Here is a 17,282-nt window from a genome sequence, read left to right as displayed (position 1 = left end):
TCCCAGATTCTTATCCTCTAGATTACGAAATCGAACAATATGGCTGCCGTTCGTTCAGTCCTAAGAACAAGTTTGTTGAGAAATTCATTTTTACAAGCCTCTAGATTTTTAGGTCTTAGGGGTTTATCAACACAAGTAGACGACCATGTCTCAGGTATCACAGATCAGCAAAAACAGGTTAGTGTGAAGCTTTTAAAAAGTGGTCAAGTCGCAGACGCAACTTTTAATTTAATTTTTATGTTGCTTACGTACGATGAGAGCTTTTTTTTGCTTATTTACCATCACCTTTACATAAGTTTTGTATGTGTTACCTAGATTCATACAATGGCTAGAGATCTTAGCAAGCTGTTGTGAGCTTTTCGAAGAAGATCCCCGAGTCAGTGGTTACCAGTGTTCAATCACAATGGATGGCTACAAAATGAACTCAGCTAAAAATTTAAACAAACTTCTAAAAAACGCAGCATGAATAGCTTTCTGTCTTAATCTAAGGCTTATGGAACCTCTTAATGATGATGAATCCTCTACATAGAACATAGAACTTACTACAAAACCTTGCCGAGTGGCACTTCTCAATTGTAGACAAAGTTGCTTTTAATATAATGCATGTCCTCTAGCTTAATACTTTTAAAGTAGATTTAAGTTTAAATTAAAATTAAATTCCTTTATTATATCTCTCAGTCAGTACGCACGGTGTGATTGGTCAATTTTATGGGCCGTATTTCGCTGTACGGCCAGCTCACTTCAACTAGTTTCCTTTCCCGCACACCCGATTAACCACAGAGATATAATAAATATCTTACTTACCTCGTTTTCTTAGTTTGTACTGCAACTTGGTTACGGAACCTCATTTTTTCCCATTGATTTATATTTGTGCTTGGGCCATAAATCAATGGGAAAAAACTCGGCCACTAACGTACAGTACGAACCTTGAACTCAGTTAGTAAGAGGTATTGAATTTAGGTTATTTTAAAGCTAATAGACATAATTTATTGCTCTTTCAGAGTTAGAGGAAAATTGTATTTCAGTCCAGCTCCATACATTAATGATACATGCATCACTGAAAAAATGTATGAGGTTGCACAGAAATCTTGCTGAGTGAGGGTCCATGGTAAATTATATTAATCAGGGCTGGCATGGCTAGCTGGATTTGCTGTCCGTAAAAGAGGAGACATATCCATATTAGAGAGCTGTCCATAAGACGTTTGACTATGCATCAAAATTTTAGCTTTGAATTGTTCTCTTATCCTTTGTTACACCAACAATTCAATCTTTCTTACAGCTGAGGGAGACAGTGAACAACTTCTTTCAGAAGGAACTCGCACCATATGCTGATCAAATTGATAAAGACAATAATTTTCCACAATTAAGGGTAAGTGGGCTCTATTAATTCACATTTCCATCAAATATCCACAACCCCCCTCCCCCACCCCTCACAGAAGGGAAACCAAACCTACATGTAAAAACGTTCCTTGTGAGGGATGTGGATCACATCACATCACCTTTGTTTACCCTCGGATTTTAAGAGTAGCTTATGCAGCTAATATCTCCGAGCATTTACCCACCCAACCATGAGAGTATACAAAGACCAGACCGCAACACCGGGAACTACGTCCTCTACTCTTTGCGAACAGTGAGTGGGTTCTTTAACGTCCCACAGAGCTATTCATAAACAAGGGTTGTGAGACGGGGCCTACGGTTTTATCGTCCTTATCCGAGAAGACTAGAAAGTCTAACCATTTGCCGATGTCAGAGCAGAGGCAGCACTTTCTCCTCAGTTATTTAAAGACCCTGAGTTGTGGTCCGGCCGGGGCTTGAACTCGCGACCTCCTGCACGGACGTCCAGCACTCTACCAACTGAGCTAACCAGTCGGATATTTTCTGGAACAATGCAATTCGTTCTGTGGTGTCTTTGAAATTATGCTACTAGACTATTAATTTATTTTCAAGAAGAGTTAAGACCCGTGATTAAGAGTATCATATATATTCTTTCAAATTCAAACCTGACCTCTCGCCTGTTGTTTAAAAGGAAAAAAATACTTTTTTTATTTTCCTGCCCCATAACAGCTCTGTCTTTTTCTCATATAATTTTGTGAATTTTACTGCAGAAATTTTGCAGTGAAAAAAATTCCTCCACCCCAGATTTTCTCCTGGCAACTAACCACAGACCAAATAGTCTGAGGACTCTGGCTACGAGATTGGGTCATTTCTGAAGTTAATCCCTCATTTTCAAATCAGCACCAAATTTATTTAAACATGTCTCAGATATACACTCCTACAACACCAGGTCAGCAACCGCCGACAAATTTTATATCATGTCTTCACGTCTTGATCAACTAAAGAATTCGTTTTTTCGATTTGGTGCACGGCTATGGAATTCTTTACCGGATAGTATTAGAAAGTCTGACAACAGAAAACTATTCAAAAAACAAATACATGAAATACTAATCAACATTTAAAAAAAAAAATGCTTACCTTACACCTTCTTCAATTCTTGAAATAATGAAAAGCTTCTGAATATGTAACAATCCTTTAATTTCTATCAGCTAGCGAATCCCTTTTTTTTGCGTCACTTGTTTGTTTACTACTTATTTAACTTTTATTCTAGTCAATTCAGTTGTAAACACCAAATGTATTTGTATTTAGTTTAGTATAATCATACCTACCCGCCTCGACTAGCTTCAGCTATTTGCGGGTAGGTATATAAACACCCTGTAACTGTCTATTTTTAATAAAGTGTTGTGTTGTTGTTGTTGTTGTTTCAAATCTGCTCCTGTACTTGTGTACAATTTACATGTTTGTGGTTATTATTAAATAATAGTAATTTCTCTTCGCAGGAATTTTGGAAACAGCTGGGCAATATAGGACTTCTAGGAATAACAGCACCAGGTCTTTTAAATTTCTTCTTTAATTTATAGATTGTTTGTATTTTTTTAAATTAATATTTTGAGTATTTAAAACCCTTCAAGCCTCAAAATCAACCTGCATATTCCTGTTACTATTGTCCATAGTTTTCTTATGGCACTAGTTAGGAGAATTTGTTTAAACATCAAGGCATTTTCTTAGGTGATCATTTTGTGTATTCTCATGACCTGTATATTTGACCAAACAGTGATATTGTTATCATGAGATATTGGATGCTGGTCACCTTTGGGGTCTAAAGTGTTCAGCCGTTTTACACCGTTCGTTCTTTGTAATTCACTAGTTACTCATTAAGAGAAAAGAACATGCTGACCTTACCTATACCAAAAACAATAAATTATGGACTTGAGTACATCCAAGCTGCAAACATTTGGAACTTGCTCCCAGACAGTATGAGAGAAATGACATCACTAAAAGACTTTAAGATAACCATAAAGAAAATGAACTTTTAGTATCTTCTAGTTAGTGTTCTAATATTAACGTATTGTAATAAGTTAATTGATTCTTTCTCAAAGATATTAGCTCAATAGAGCTACTCTGATAATTCGAGTTGAAATAAAGTGTATATATATATGTAACTAAATTATGTACCTTTTGAAAATGAACAGTTGTGTTTAAAATAGCAGTTTTACAGTACAAATTGGAGGATTATAATATTATCTAATTGTTTGTGGTTTTATAAGTCATGGGATTGATGAAGGATAATTCCTTCTTTCAGAATACTTAGATTAACTCTGTATGCATGTGTACTCTTTCCAGAAACATACGGAGGATCTGAGCTTGGATATTTGGACCATTGTATTGTGATTGAAGAGATGAGCCGATTCTCAGCATCCATTGCATTAAGTTATGGTGCACATTCTAATTTGTGTGTGAATCAAATCGTGAGAAATGGATCTGAAGCTCAAAAAGAGAAATATTTACCAAAGGTTAGTCAATTTAGAGCAATTTGACCGACTGATTGACAGGCTGACTGACTCACTGACTGACTGACTGACTGACTGACTGACTGACTGACTGGTTGACTGACTCACTGACTGACCAGCCGACCAACCAACTGACTGACTGCCAACTGGCCGACTGGCTGACTGACTGATTGACTTACTGATTGGCTGACCGACTGACCGACCAACTGGTTGGCTGGCTGGCTGACTGACTGACTGACTGGTTGACTGACTGACTGACCAACCGACTGACCGACTGACTGACTGCTGTTCACTGTCCTTTCTCATCTGTAGCAACTACATTTACATAAATTTTATTATAATACACCTGAAGTAAAGTGACAGATTTATTTTAATTTGTTTCTCAATTTTTTATTGTACATGTAGTTAATATCTGGTGAAGACATGGGAGCACTGGCCATGAGTGAAGCAAATGCAGGGTCTGATGTTGTATCCATGAAAATTAGAGCTGATAAAAAAGGTAACAAACTACTGTAACATGGTGGAGGTTGGTTCGTTTAAGTACATGTATTTACGCGAGGGATTGTATGTTGGGCATCCAATGGGTGGCCAGCCATCCTCTAGTCTAAGTATTACTCCTACATACAGCTGCTTTGACAACGGTTGTCCAAAAAAAGCGTAAAAGCAAACGCGACAATGCCTGAAAGGTAGTCTGGGAAATACCCGATAAATTTCAATAAAAGCTCAAAATCCATAATGCCTCGACCATACAGCGAAGACTTGAGATGACAGGCAATATGGATCCTGAGCTTTTTACGATAAATTTCAATAAAAGCTCAGAATCCATAATGCCTCGACCATACAGTGAAGACTTGAGATGACAGGCAATATGGATTCTGAGCTTTTACTGAAATTTATTGGGTATTTCCCAGACTACCTTTCGGCATTGTCACATACGCTTTTATGCTTTTTTTGGACAACTTTTGTTGAAGTGTTCTTGTTAGGAGCCAGTAACTGGTTATTTATCTATTCATGTAAATGTTGCCAGCTATTGTAAAAAAATGATTCCGAAATTATTGAAACAGTTTTCAAAATTCATCATATTTTGAAAACACTCGTCATTGTTTTGGGAATTTCTTTCCCATAAATGTTGTAAAAACATCCAAAATTGATCACCTGTATTTAGAGATCACTCTTGTTTTGAGCATTTTTGTTCGTTAAAACCACCACACTTATTGACCCCTCAAAATTCTTCAGTAACTCGCTGACTTTGACAGTTATCTGGAACACTACAGTGTATATTTTTTACTTTTGTTCTAAAAAAGTAAAATTTCCCCAGGGTCGTAAGGGAAATAGATAGTTTCCAGTTCTTGATCAGAAACTCTTTGTTGTTGTGCTATAGTGTATTCTCCTTGTTTTAGGTGATTACTATGTGCTGAATGGGACAAAGATGTGGATTACGAATGGACCTGATGCAGACGTTCTGGTTGTTTATGCCAAAACAGATCTTAATACTCCTAAACCGCAGCATGGAATCACATGTTTTCTAATTGAAAAGGTATTTTATAATTCTAATAATATTAAAAGAGCAAAAAGGAAGAGCTTGTAAAATGTTCTGTTAGTGCATCATTTACAGTGTATGAACTGTCTTGGTTCTTTGTAGTCCCTACAATTTATGTTTCTTTAACTCCTAATATGGAAGAACGGATTTTCCTATTTCCCCCCCATACTTTTATTATAAAAGTAATGGGAAGAAATTACGAAAATGTCAAAAAAATTTACTTGGGGTGATCATATCCTTAATTCTCAAGACCTCAGGGGATGAATAAGCATTGCTGTTACAAGGAGAATTTTGATGCTGATCACTGCTAGGGCTTAAGAGCAATTCTCCAGGAAAGTGAAGCAAAGTTGGAAATGAAAATTTTTAACCCCCCTTCATTTTTTGTGTGGAGGTAGGTTACCTGGAGGGATGAACAAAAACAGCCATATTTGGATCGGCAAGTGCGTCGTTGCCATGGAAACCGCACTTGATCACGTCGGCCTCAGGTCTATGTTTTGACCGAAAAATTCACTCTCAAATAGTAAAAATAAACGAGTCTGGTTCTCGAGTACATGTGAACCAATTCAAATGAAATTCATACAGATGGTAGAACCACTCTCCCTGTTTATAAAATTTGCTGTTAGAGTATTTTGGGTTCTATAATCAAGAAGACCTTGGTCGTATTACTATGTTGCCTGTCAGCCATTTTGACAAGAAGGAAAAACAAGCACAACCATATTCGTTATTTCTCCGAAAGTACTCCTTCCACATAAACCAAATTAGCAGCAGGGCTTACATAGATATTGAAGTTTATAAATATTATAAAATCTATTTGGGGAAAATTATATTCTGGCCATGGGTGTTGAAGACATTCGAGGCAAGTTGCAAAAAGTTGCAAAATTGGAAATGTTGAGGTCTCCAGTATTTGGTTCAAACAGGCTTTAGATAGAGAATATCAGCTTCAGAGGTTTTTTCATTCATCTCATCTGTTATCTACATTTGATTGATTAGGGTTTGGCCATTGAATCTGATGAAATATAAATTAAAACAAAGCTTACCTTGCAACTTTTGGGAATTTCTTCAGGATGCTTTTGTCGTATAGGATGGGTCTCTCCTTAGTTCGCTCGCTCCATTTTCTTGACCAAATCTTGCACAGACTCTAGCGGAAAGGACAAATCTAACTGCCAAGCCTCGCCGAACATCTACTTTTAGACCAAAGATGATGATGCATTAACCCAAATAAAGAACAGTCGAACAGGTCAAACACAGTCGCGTGTCGAGTATCGAAATAATTCATCAATACAATCCATCCAGGAAGTTAAAAAGATGCATCAAGATCGCAGCTGAGCAAATGCATGTCTGCGACGATTCTGAATAACGTCTTTGGCTAAATTGATCCGTACATTCCATGGTGCATGGTTGAGAAGCGAAGAAATCGTTGTTTACGACCTGTTTACGACCAAACGTATGTAGACCGGAAATGCGAGTAGCAAAACTGCTGACCGGATGTAGTTTTAGATGCGATATATGCTCTTTTTGTTTGTTTGTTTTTGTAGCTTCAGCTAATTGTCGCAATGGCATTATCTCTTCTTTAGGTATTTTTGGTACAATATATCATTGATAGGGGGATAAAAGGACAACTTTTGATCCGCTTTTATGACTGTTTTACAGAAAGAGGACAAAATAAAAGCGCTTCACTTGTCGTCTTACACAACCACATAAGCCGCCCATGTTTCCTGGGTTTGTTTGTTTGTTTGTTTTTTTTTTAATTCGTTGCTTATTGGATGTTAAGGATGACCTGCATGTAAGATACGTCGCTGATCTGGGGCATTGGCGTACACATTAGAAGTTACGAAGTTGGAATTTTTGACCCACCTCTCCTCCAGAAATAAATAAGTCCTCTTCACGCCGATAAATTTTACCGTTCAGTACCTAATACCTGCCCAAATTTTGGCATTCTTTCTGTTTATTTATTTATTTTTTGCTGTTGTTTTTTTTTGGTGGGGGGAGGGGTGACCGGACGTAAATTTGTGCCGTCGACAAAAACACTGTAAGGGAAATCGTGCGAAGGAAAATATCCTGGTCGGGACAATGGAAAGTTGGTCTCTATCAAATCCCAAAAGGGACGTTTCGGTTTGTGAGTGCAGTGGAAATAATATAAAACTCAGTCAATGTCAAAGGGATATTTCCAGGCACGTGCAAGCCTACGGACTTAGTATAAACCGTGATGAAATCAGTGACGAAATAGATCTTATTCTTTGCCGTGCAGGTAAATAATTATAAGATTTCACGCGCGAATTTTTCATTCTCTTATCACGAATAGTTTATCATAACTGAATTTGTAATTGCATTTTCACAGTCTTAAGAGCAATCTTTTTTTTTTTTTTTGGCGGGGGGGGGGGGGGGGGGGGCGGCTATTATGATCATGCGTTCAATTTTCACCCAAGCTTCAGTTCAGCTTCATTTCCTTTGTTTTTGTTTTCATTCGGTTATTTTTTTTTTTTTTTCATTTTTTTATTTTTTGGCTTTCTTCACCATTGCCATTGTGAAACAACCCCTTTACCAGAGGATATCATGACACATGCATCCAGTGTTACATCCCATTACATTGCGTTACATCCGGTCAGCAGTCGTGCTTCTCGGACTTCCGGCCTATGCATTCAGTTTATTTACCATTCTTGGCTTGTCGACTATCGCAATATCTGACTCGATTTTAGCCAAAGACGTTACTTTGGATTGTTCAAAGGCATGCATTTGCTTTGTACATCGATCTCGACACATTTCCTTTACTTCCTGGCTGAATAATATTGATGAATTTAGGTGCTCGACGGCAGAAATCGCAAGCATTACGACCATGTTTTGGACTTTGTCAACTATTCTTTGTCAAGTGTATGCGGGCTACTTGTATCATCATCCCTGGTCTGAAACACAGCAAACTGGATATTCGATGAGAGTAACTGTTAGTCTGCACTAGATTTGGTCAAAAAGACGGAACGTGCGAAGGAGAGATACTGGAGAGAACCACGCGACGAAAGCATCCTGAGGAAATTCCCAAAACCCTCAAGGTAGGTTTTGTATCAATTTATATTTCATCGAATTTGTTGGCCAAAACCTTATTTACTAAATGTAGGTAGCAGACAAGATGATAAAAGATACTTTTGAAGCTGATTTTCTCTCTCTAAAGCCTGTTTGAGCTAAATACTAGAGCTCTCAAATTTTCAATTTTTTGCAATTTGTCCCAGGTGTCTTCAGCACCCATGGTCAGAGTATAGTTTTCCCCAAATTTATTTTATGATATTTAGAAACGTCAATATCTATGTAATCTCTGCTGCTAATTTGGTTTATGTGGAAAGAGTACTTTCGGAGAAATAACGAATATGGTTGTGCTTGTTTTTCCTTCTTGTCAAAATGGCTGACAGGCAACATAGTAATACGACCAAGGTCTTCTTGATTATAGAACCCAAAATACTCTAACAGCAAATTTTATAAACTGGGAGAGTGGTTCTACCATCTGTATGAATTTCATTTGAATTGGTTCACATGTACTCGAGAACCAGACTCGTTTATTTTTGCTATTTGAGAGTGAATTTTTCGGTCAAAACATAGACCTGAGGCCGACGAGATCAAGTGCGGTTTCCATGGCAACGACGCACCTGCCGATCCAAATATGGCTGTTTTTGTTCATCCCTCCAGGTAACCTACCTCCACACAAAAAATGAAGGGGGGTTAAAAATTTTCATTTCCAACTTTGCTTCACTTTCCTGGAGAATTGCTCTTAAATGCTTAATGGAAATTAAAATTCCCTCTGTGCTTTTCTATGTTTAACTCTATAACCCCTAAGGCAAAACGACATTTTCTCCAGATCCAAGACTACAAATGCAATGTCCATGAGCTACTCATGAGTATTTCATAACTGATATAATTATGAATGTGACAAGTTATGGCTTTGAGATAAAATAATGGCCTTAAAACAGAAAAACTTTAAAAGTTCAAAAATGTCCCAAATGAATCCTTGTGGATATTAGGTATACCCCTAAACTAAAGCTTATTTTGCAGTTCTCAACATCTTCAATAATGTGAGAGCTGTCTTAAGACCCACAACTTCTAGGGGGGAAAGTTGAAAAGTTTTGGGGGTGGTCAACCATATCACATATGGGAGGGGGTTGAGTTTTCATCCTTTTAATGAGTAGATCTTCACAAGAGCATCTTGGTGTCAAAAAGTCATAGAAATCCGTCGAATATTGAAAGAGTTATGGCATTTTGTGCCAATTGGCACTCTTAGGGATTAAAAGGTTAACTATGTGTACATGTATTAGTTTTCCAACTCTCTGGAATTTTGAATAATACAATAATAATTAATAACAAGTGAGGCATGGCCACTGAATGATAAATAAAGACATTAATTAACGTAAGAAGTACAAAGCAAATTGATGGCGTTGATCATAGGTTTTTTGGTTCATGGATTTTGACACCACATCACTTTCAAACATAACTTTCAAATAATGTGTACCCATAGTTGTGCTACTAGCCATTGAACAACTTAAGAAATAGTCAAGTTTACATAAAAACATCTTTAGTTATTTTATTTCATTTATAATGAATGTTTTTGTCTTAAAAGGGCATGGACGGATTCTCAACAAGCCCAAAACTTGATAAACTGGGTATGCGAGGATCCAACACATGTGAATTGGTGTTTGAGGACTGTAAAGTTCCAGGTACATGTACATGTAATAAATTGATGTAACATGATCAAGCTGCATTAACTTTAAGCACACTCCATATGGGTAGTGAATTGTTTAATTGCCTTTGTGTTAAGGACGGTGCCTACTATTGTTACTGCGCATACGTTCTGCGCATCTCGAGATAGTCGGGTTTCCTATGGGTAGTGCGCACTAATACAGGGATATTTTTGCGCGGTTTAAAACTATGCAGAGAAAGCAGAACTTATTAAATGCTTTTGGTATCTCAAAAGAAAATTGAGGGTAGCCATGCATTTTTCAGGGATAATTAAGCTTCAATTTAGGAAAAAATCCCATACATTGCTTTATATTTTGGCTTTTGTTAGAGATATTATTGCTTAATTATCTCTAAAAAATGCGTGGTTACCCCCAATTTTCTTTTTGGATTCCAATAGGCCTTGCTGAGATCTGCTTTTCCCGCATAGTCATAAACCGCACAAAAATACTTCGGTATTAGTAGGCACCGTCCTTAAGTCTTCAGAGAATTTAATGTTGAGTGAAGACATAGTTATTTTCTTAAATAATGTTCAAAAAACATTTTCACCAATCAATAAACTTCCCTGAAGAGTTGCAAAGGCAAACAAGTGATTGCATATTTTTTTATGCAATTGTGGAAAGTGCACTTTCATTAATTTCACGTCACCACATATACATCAATTTGACTGTTAACCATAACCCCCTAATTATCTTATTTTTTTCTGTTGTGCTTACAACCTCACCCATGCAAACAGAGGTTCTCCCCATTTTTTTTGTACCTTCTTTTTTTCTTAGTGGTGACATAGAAACCCAATAACTCATGGATCCCTTTTGGTGGCACTGAAAAAGCTTAAAAGGTTGCTAGTGAATAGTGACACACCTGTAGTGTTTTTCTTCCACAACCAACTGTGTTGCAACTTCTTGACCAGGTAGCATCTGAGTAGGAAACATGCACTTATTTTGGAATCTGAGAGAAAATCTGTTGTGGTGGACTTCAAACCTTTTTGTTGATGAATTCAGAATTTACTCCATTAAGAAACTGCCTTGTCAGTCAAAATATATTTATGTACTGTCCTCCAATGCTTACAGGCTGACAAAAAATCGTAGGATGTAAATTGGCATCAAGGAAACTGACTGTACTGTAGATCCACAGGCTTGAAAATCACATAATGTATGAGACCAACTAATCTTCCCTCATGCCATGAGAAGAACTGCATGTACATCACCGTCAACGGCAATTACATCTCGCTGGAGTACTGTTGCTTTGTAACATTCACTTATTGGGAAAGGAAATGAATTTGTGAAAGTACCATAATCATGCTTTAATCACTGATGAAAGTAATGAAAACAATTTTGTGTCGGAAAAGCTGTACTTTTTGTGACTACAGTGTAACATTTTGCTTTCATCTTTTTTTTTATTTATTTATTTCAGCTGCCAATGTGATGGGGGATGAAGGTAAAGGTGTTTATGTTCTAATGAGTGGCTTGGATCTGGAAAGATTGATTCTAGCAGCAGGACCAATTGGGTATGTTACTCCACGAATGATGAAAAGTCCTTTGCTTTTCTCTTTGTCTCTCTCTTGTAATGTCAAACAAGACTTCACCCTGGCTTGGCTTGTTATCTTATAATGGTAGCGAATGTTGAAGATCTCAGTGTTCCCAAGACGTATGCCAGCTGGGGCTTCAGTCCTTAGTTGTCAGATTGTTCAAAGGAAAAGGCCTGACAAAGAACAGTCCCCATCCCCAGGGGCTGAAAGTGCAAAAGCGACTCATCACCCCCACATAGCTGGATTACGAATGACTGCATGGCTTGTACAACTAGACTGCAAGTAGTCCCTTTCTGGTCAGTCGAGATGGTGCGCTCACAGCGCAGCGAGACTGGAGCGGGAAAAATAATTGAAAAGAGACTCCTCTCCCCAAGCCTCCCTCCGCTTGTTTGCTCCAGGTTTTTCGCGCTCGGCTATTTCGCGCGACCTCTCGACTATCCAGAAAGGGACTGCTTGCAGTCTATTGTACAACTGTACCAGTGCACTGTCATAGTCAAACTGTGTGCTTTTGTGTTCTCTTTCAAACTATCAGGATAATGCAGGCATGTGTTGATGTTGCATTCCCATATGCTCATATGCGAGATGCTTTTGGAAAAAAGATTGGTGAACACCAGGTAGGTTTTTTATGTTATATAATGTCTCACATTTCTTTCCTTACCCTGCACTACTGTTGTATACTTTTAGGAGTAAAACTCGGACAATTTGTCAAACATTTCTGGTTCGCCTTTGTACATGTAACCATATTACCTTGATTGAGAATCCTTTCGCAATCAAGTGCCTCGTGTCTTGAAGAAGTACTTCATTTTATGTCAGGAAATCTATGGGCACTTGAACCATACGAAGGGCATATTCTTCAGAAGGACATATTTTGAAGTTTAAAAGCGGTTTTCAATTGAATGTCATAAAACCAGAACCAAAGTAATTACTCTAACCAATCACAACACACGTACAGTCCATTGAACCAATCAAAACTCAATCCAAATGTATGTAATCAGTGTAAAGCGCGGGAAAACGCGTGCGACCAAATCACGATTGGTTTTGGATTCTCATTGGTTGAGAAAATGGGTCGAGTTTTTTTTGACCAATCACAGAGTGTAGCAAAGTAAAACCAAAACAAACGTGAGTTACTTTCGAAACTCAACTGAAACCAGCTCTGTCCACCCGCTAGTTTTGTAAATACCCAGTCCTTCAAATTGCGGCCAATTCCGTTCGCAAACTGATCCATCTGGCCGGCCAGTTATGAAAGTTGAAAAGTGTCCTTAGTTCATTGCCGCTCCTACCACTGAAAAGAAGTCAGGAAGAACGAATGAAGGAAAAAAAAGAGGAACTTACTCCTGACCAAATGCAGTGAATTGAAAGTAAACTATTTTTATGAAATTTGAAAGCGTAAAACACAATTTCGGAAATAACCAAAAGTGCCACCAGCTGCATTTTCACAAAAATACACAACCCGAAATGAAAGGCCCTTAAAGCTTCCTTGTGACCTGAATGTTTCCGAGAATGTTGCCAATCAACAACTTAAATAAAACTGTGGCGGAAGTTCTATGCTTACGTTATGTTTAAAAAATGAACAGGAGTGTTTTATCGGATTTAAAAGCCGAGTGGTTTTAGACCCGATAAAACACGTGCTGCGAGTTTTTTGAACGGCTTCAAAAACTGAAAAAGCGTGTGTCAATAGAGTTCATAACATTTATGCTTTTGTGAACGTTGGAAATAAGCATACGACAAAAACATTAGGTATTAAATTAGTATGCAAGAAAATCAAATCTCACACGTGTTTTGAACTTTTCTTCTACTAACCGAAGAGGACATGGCGTCCTGTTCCAGAGCTTTCGGAAGCCTAAAAATGTCCAAGGAAGAGAGGAATTTAATCGAGGATGCTACCCCAAACTCAACACGTGCAGTGACAAAGTGGTCATTGAAAATTTTTCTGGAATGGCAGAATGGTCGGAAAAACAAAAATCCAGCAATCGAAAAAACAGTTGCTGTGTTGATAATTAATTCATATTCATAAGTCACGTGCAGTGTCTTTATATCTGATGAAACACTGCGTACTAATGAGGAGTGTTTTATCAGCTGATAAAACACCGCATACTAATAAGGAGGAGGTTTATCGATATAAAATCACTGCACGTAATTTTATCATCGACCATTTGATAGGTCAATGGGTTTATTAAAGTTTTTGAATGATAAGAGAAAATTTCATTGTTGGTGCTCACCTTCTTTTTCTAGTTAGTCCAAGCCAAGATGGCGGACATGTACACTCGCCTAAGTGCGTGTAGAAGTTATGTGTACTCAGTGGCTCGAGCTTGTGATGCTGGGCATGTTAACGGCAAGGTTTGTTCTAGAATAATCAAAAGAACCTTTGAATCTTCTCACTTAACAGTCTTGGTAAAACTCTGCATCTTGCTAAAGGCCGTTTTATTTATCAAGCCGCTGATGACTGGAACATCTTATGTGATGAAGTTAAAAATATTTCTGACATTCTAGCTTTTAAAAGAGTGTTTCTTGAATTTTCCATTTTTATGCTCATTATTTGAATTCTTAATTTTTACTGTTTTCAATTCTTAGCTTTCACTGTTTAGGCATATTATTAGATTGTTATTTATCCCATACAAGGCCCCTCTGAAAACGACATTTGTGACGTGGGCTCCCTGTTAAAATTTTTTGTATTATTAGTTTATTATTAGTTCTCTGTTAAAGAAGATCAGAAGTGCTTGCTTTGCCTCTAGTTTTCCAACTCCGCGGCAGTTGCATTTATCGTTTTCTTAGTTTGTGGGTGGGGAAGGAAGGGAGAGGAAGAACCTTCCAGAACCTCCTCCCCCTTCCTCCTACTCACTCTCAACCCCCAAGAGCTCGCTTACGGAGGCATGTTCCTCAGCGAGCAATACACAAATTAAAAATTCCCTGAATTTATTATTCAAATTATGACCTTCCCTACCATGCCACTACAGCCATTCAAGGTATACGCAATTATTAGCAAAATTAAAAGGTACGTAGTTTCGTGGGGTTTAAATTTTACAAATATTGTGAAAGTTTTCGCACATTGTATCCCACGATATTCGATTATACCTGTACAAAAACTGAGAAAATAGGAAACTTTATCTTCATTGCTGAGAGTCAATAAGTGACCAAAAGCAAATCTCCCAGGGCAAGGTGTGTAGTGCATTATCACCCTACATTTGTATTTCATCACATTTATTTCAACTTGTGTTGTGGTTTGCAAGTGAGTCCTATCATCTGTATATTTCCTTTTCGTGGAGTAATTTTTGGCTTTGTTGACAATACGCAAAAAATTTCGAAATTAAAACCAAGATAAAAACGAAATGTCTTGGGGTAAGTGGCTAAATTCGGTCTCCCGATGCAAATTTCGCTTTCCGGGGATTCAGGCTTGTAAGTGTTTAGGCCTATGGGGATAAATGTAAGTTAGGCGAGGGTAAAACTCGAGACAATGCCGGCCAGCGGTCTCCTTCACTAAATTATGCGGGGTGGTCTGAGGGCTTTCACAGGGCCTCAGTTGGTGACGAGTTTAATGGAGAAAATCTGGCCAGAACGCTTGCTCCTTAGCTTCCGTTACCAGTACATCGCATGGCTTCCAGTCTGCAGCAGAATGCGTTTCAAGGTTATGAATATTCGTTCTGAGGTGCTGCCCTCTGTAATGATGTTACTGCTGTTCCTTCGCAGGATTGTGCTGGTGTAATTCTGTATGCTGCTGAGAATGCAACGCAGGTTGCACTGGATGCTATCCAGGTTCTTGGTAAGTCTGTGGTGTTGACTTAAATCGTTATGATAATTCATTCCTTTTATTCTTCACTAGCAAGGTACATGTAATCCTGATAGAGTTATGAGCAATTAGTTGACGTACGTGGCTTCGCTAAAAGTGGGTAAAAAAAACTGAGGAATACCCTTAAGAACAGCAGTGTTACTACGGTTCTTGGGAGCTTTAGTAACGACGATGGCGACGGCAGCGAAAAAGTCACTATTAAAATGAAGTCGCGTTTTTTCAAACGTCGTCGCGATTATTCCAACTCGCTTTAAATGTCAAGTGTAGGTGAAATTTCATGGAGTTGATTTCTTGGAGACCGCACGCAATTTTAGAAAGAGAAAGAAAAATTCGTCGTCGTGTGTTTACGTCCTCCATAAAACGCCCCATAAGGAAACTTCACATCCTAGTCGTGTAGTGACGGTAAAGGAATGTATCGAAAAGTCTTATGCACGTGCAGAGTTGTTGTTTTGGTTAGTGAGCCAGTTGCTTTTTTGACGTTTTCGTTGCCGTCGTCGTCGTCGTTGCTGAAGCTCCCTACTCAGTTCTAGAGAAAACGTCATTGACACGGGAGAATTTTTTGAGACTACTGGTTATGGGGGCAACCCCAATTTTACCAAAGCCTGTGCAGTCTTTTGTCCTGCAAAGTTAAATGCAAACATTCGAGTAGTTCCCAGTTTTACAATTCTATTGAGGTGTTATTACTGATATTTAAATTTTTTTTGTTCTTTTATCGAAGGTGGTAACGGCTACATCAATGACTACCCTACAGGGAGATTTCTGCGGGATGCCAAGTTATACGAAATCGGTGCTGGAACAAGCGAAATACGAAGATGGCTCATAGGCGAGAAAATCAACGCTGAATTCCTTTGAACATCTTTATACGCACACTTGGTTTCATTCAGACGTCGTGTTCACGTGGGACTCGCATGGTAAATTTGTTCTTTTTAAGGGTGACATTCGTGATTTGAATTCGTACCACTCAAGGCTGTCCTAGAATTGAAGTACCTTAGGTATCACAGTGAATTGAAGCCATACTCAAAGAGGTTGCTTTCAAAATTTATAATGAGAGCTCCCCGTCACTTTGATTTGGGACAATCCCTTGGGGTCTCGAGCCTCAGGACTGAAGCATCTCCTTAGCGGCTGTCGAATATTTGTTGCCGCGTCATTTACGGGCGTTTAGGAGTAACAGGAAGAACCTGCATGTATGGGTCACAAGTTTGGATCTCTTGGTAGCATAGCGCCATTTACGAGCTAGCAAGGAAGCACGTTCACTGAATTAAATAAATGTGGGTACGCCCGCAAGAGACTGGTCAAAGACGACAACAAGACTCTCCATTTTAGTTTCTCTTTAGCACTCTACCGGACAGTGTGCTGATAGTGTGCGGAGAATTCACGCGTTGATCAATAGAATATCGCCGGATCCTTGACGGTCCGAAGCTCCCAGAAAATTCACTGTACGTCAATCGGGTTAGGAATTGTTTTAGGAGTAACGATGGTGGTGTGAAGGTGTTTTTGCGGGGTTTCTTTTGGGTGACTAAGAAATTTACCGTACATGATCAGATGTAAAGCTTAAGTACAATTTTTAACGAGCAAGGCTTTTATGATGCCATTGGTTCTGAGAGGGGAGGGTTATTAATAAGCACCGTTGTCACAAATATATATACATATTATATTTATATTTATAGGTACAAGTGTTGCAATTAAATAGAAAATGATATAATAACTAATATGCACGATGTAATGTGTGCTTTTTTTTAATTTTTATTTTAAAGCATACGAAAGGTTGAAATACGGTCAAGAGAATAAAATACTGTCGGACTAATGAATGTCGTTTTGGATGGTTCAAAAAATGTCCTACTTGGATTTTCGGGAAAGATGTAAGACCTGTAT

At 38.2% G+C, this 17,282-nt stretch overlaps 1 protein-coding gene across 1 annotated transcript; it reads left to right on the top strand.

Moving 5' to 3' along the window:
• Positions 1–9: 9 nt before the first annotated feature.
• Positions 10–17,214, top strand: LOC146464083 (isovaleryl-CoA dehydrogenase, mitochondrial-like). Its single transcript, XM_085130184.1, has 13 exons — positions 10–177; positions 1,280–1,369; positions 2,835–2,886; positions 3,679–3,848; positions 4,251–4,344; positions 5,246–5,382; positions 9,983–10,079; positions 11,512–11,605; positions 12,159–12,240; positions 13,859–13,963; positions 15,311–15,383; positions 16,129–16,296; positions 16,342–17,214. Exons 1-12 carry the CDS (start codon positions 40–42, stop codon positions 16,260–16,262), a joined length of 1,266 nt encoding a protein of 421 aa, XP_084986310.1. The 5' UTR covers positions 10–39; the 3' UTR covers positions 16,263–16,296; positions 16,342–17,214.
• Positions 17,215–17,282: the final 68 nt, after the last annotated feature.

This window comes from Pavona decussata, unplaced genomic scaffold (genome assembly GCF_977016875.1).
Source record: "Pavona decussata unplaced genomic scaffold, jaPavDecu1.1 SCAFFOLD_169, whole genome shotgun sequence".
NCBI classification, from domain to species: Eukaryota; Metazoa; Cnidaria; class Anthozoa; order Scleractinia; family Agariciidae; genus Pavona; species Pavona decussata.
The sequence above is the reverse complement of the archived record's forward strand: the minus strand, read 5'-3'. Positions and strand labels throughout refer to the sequence as shown.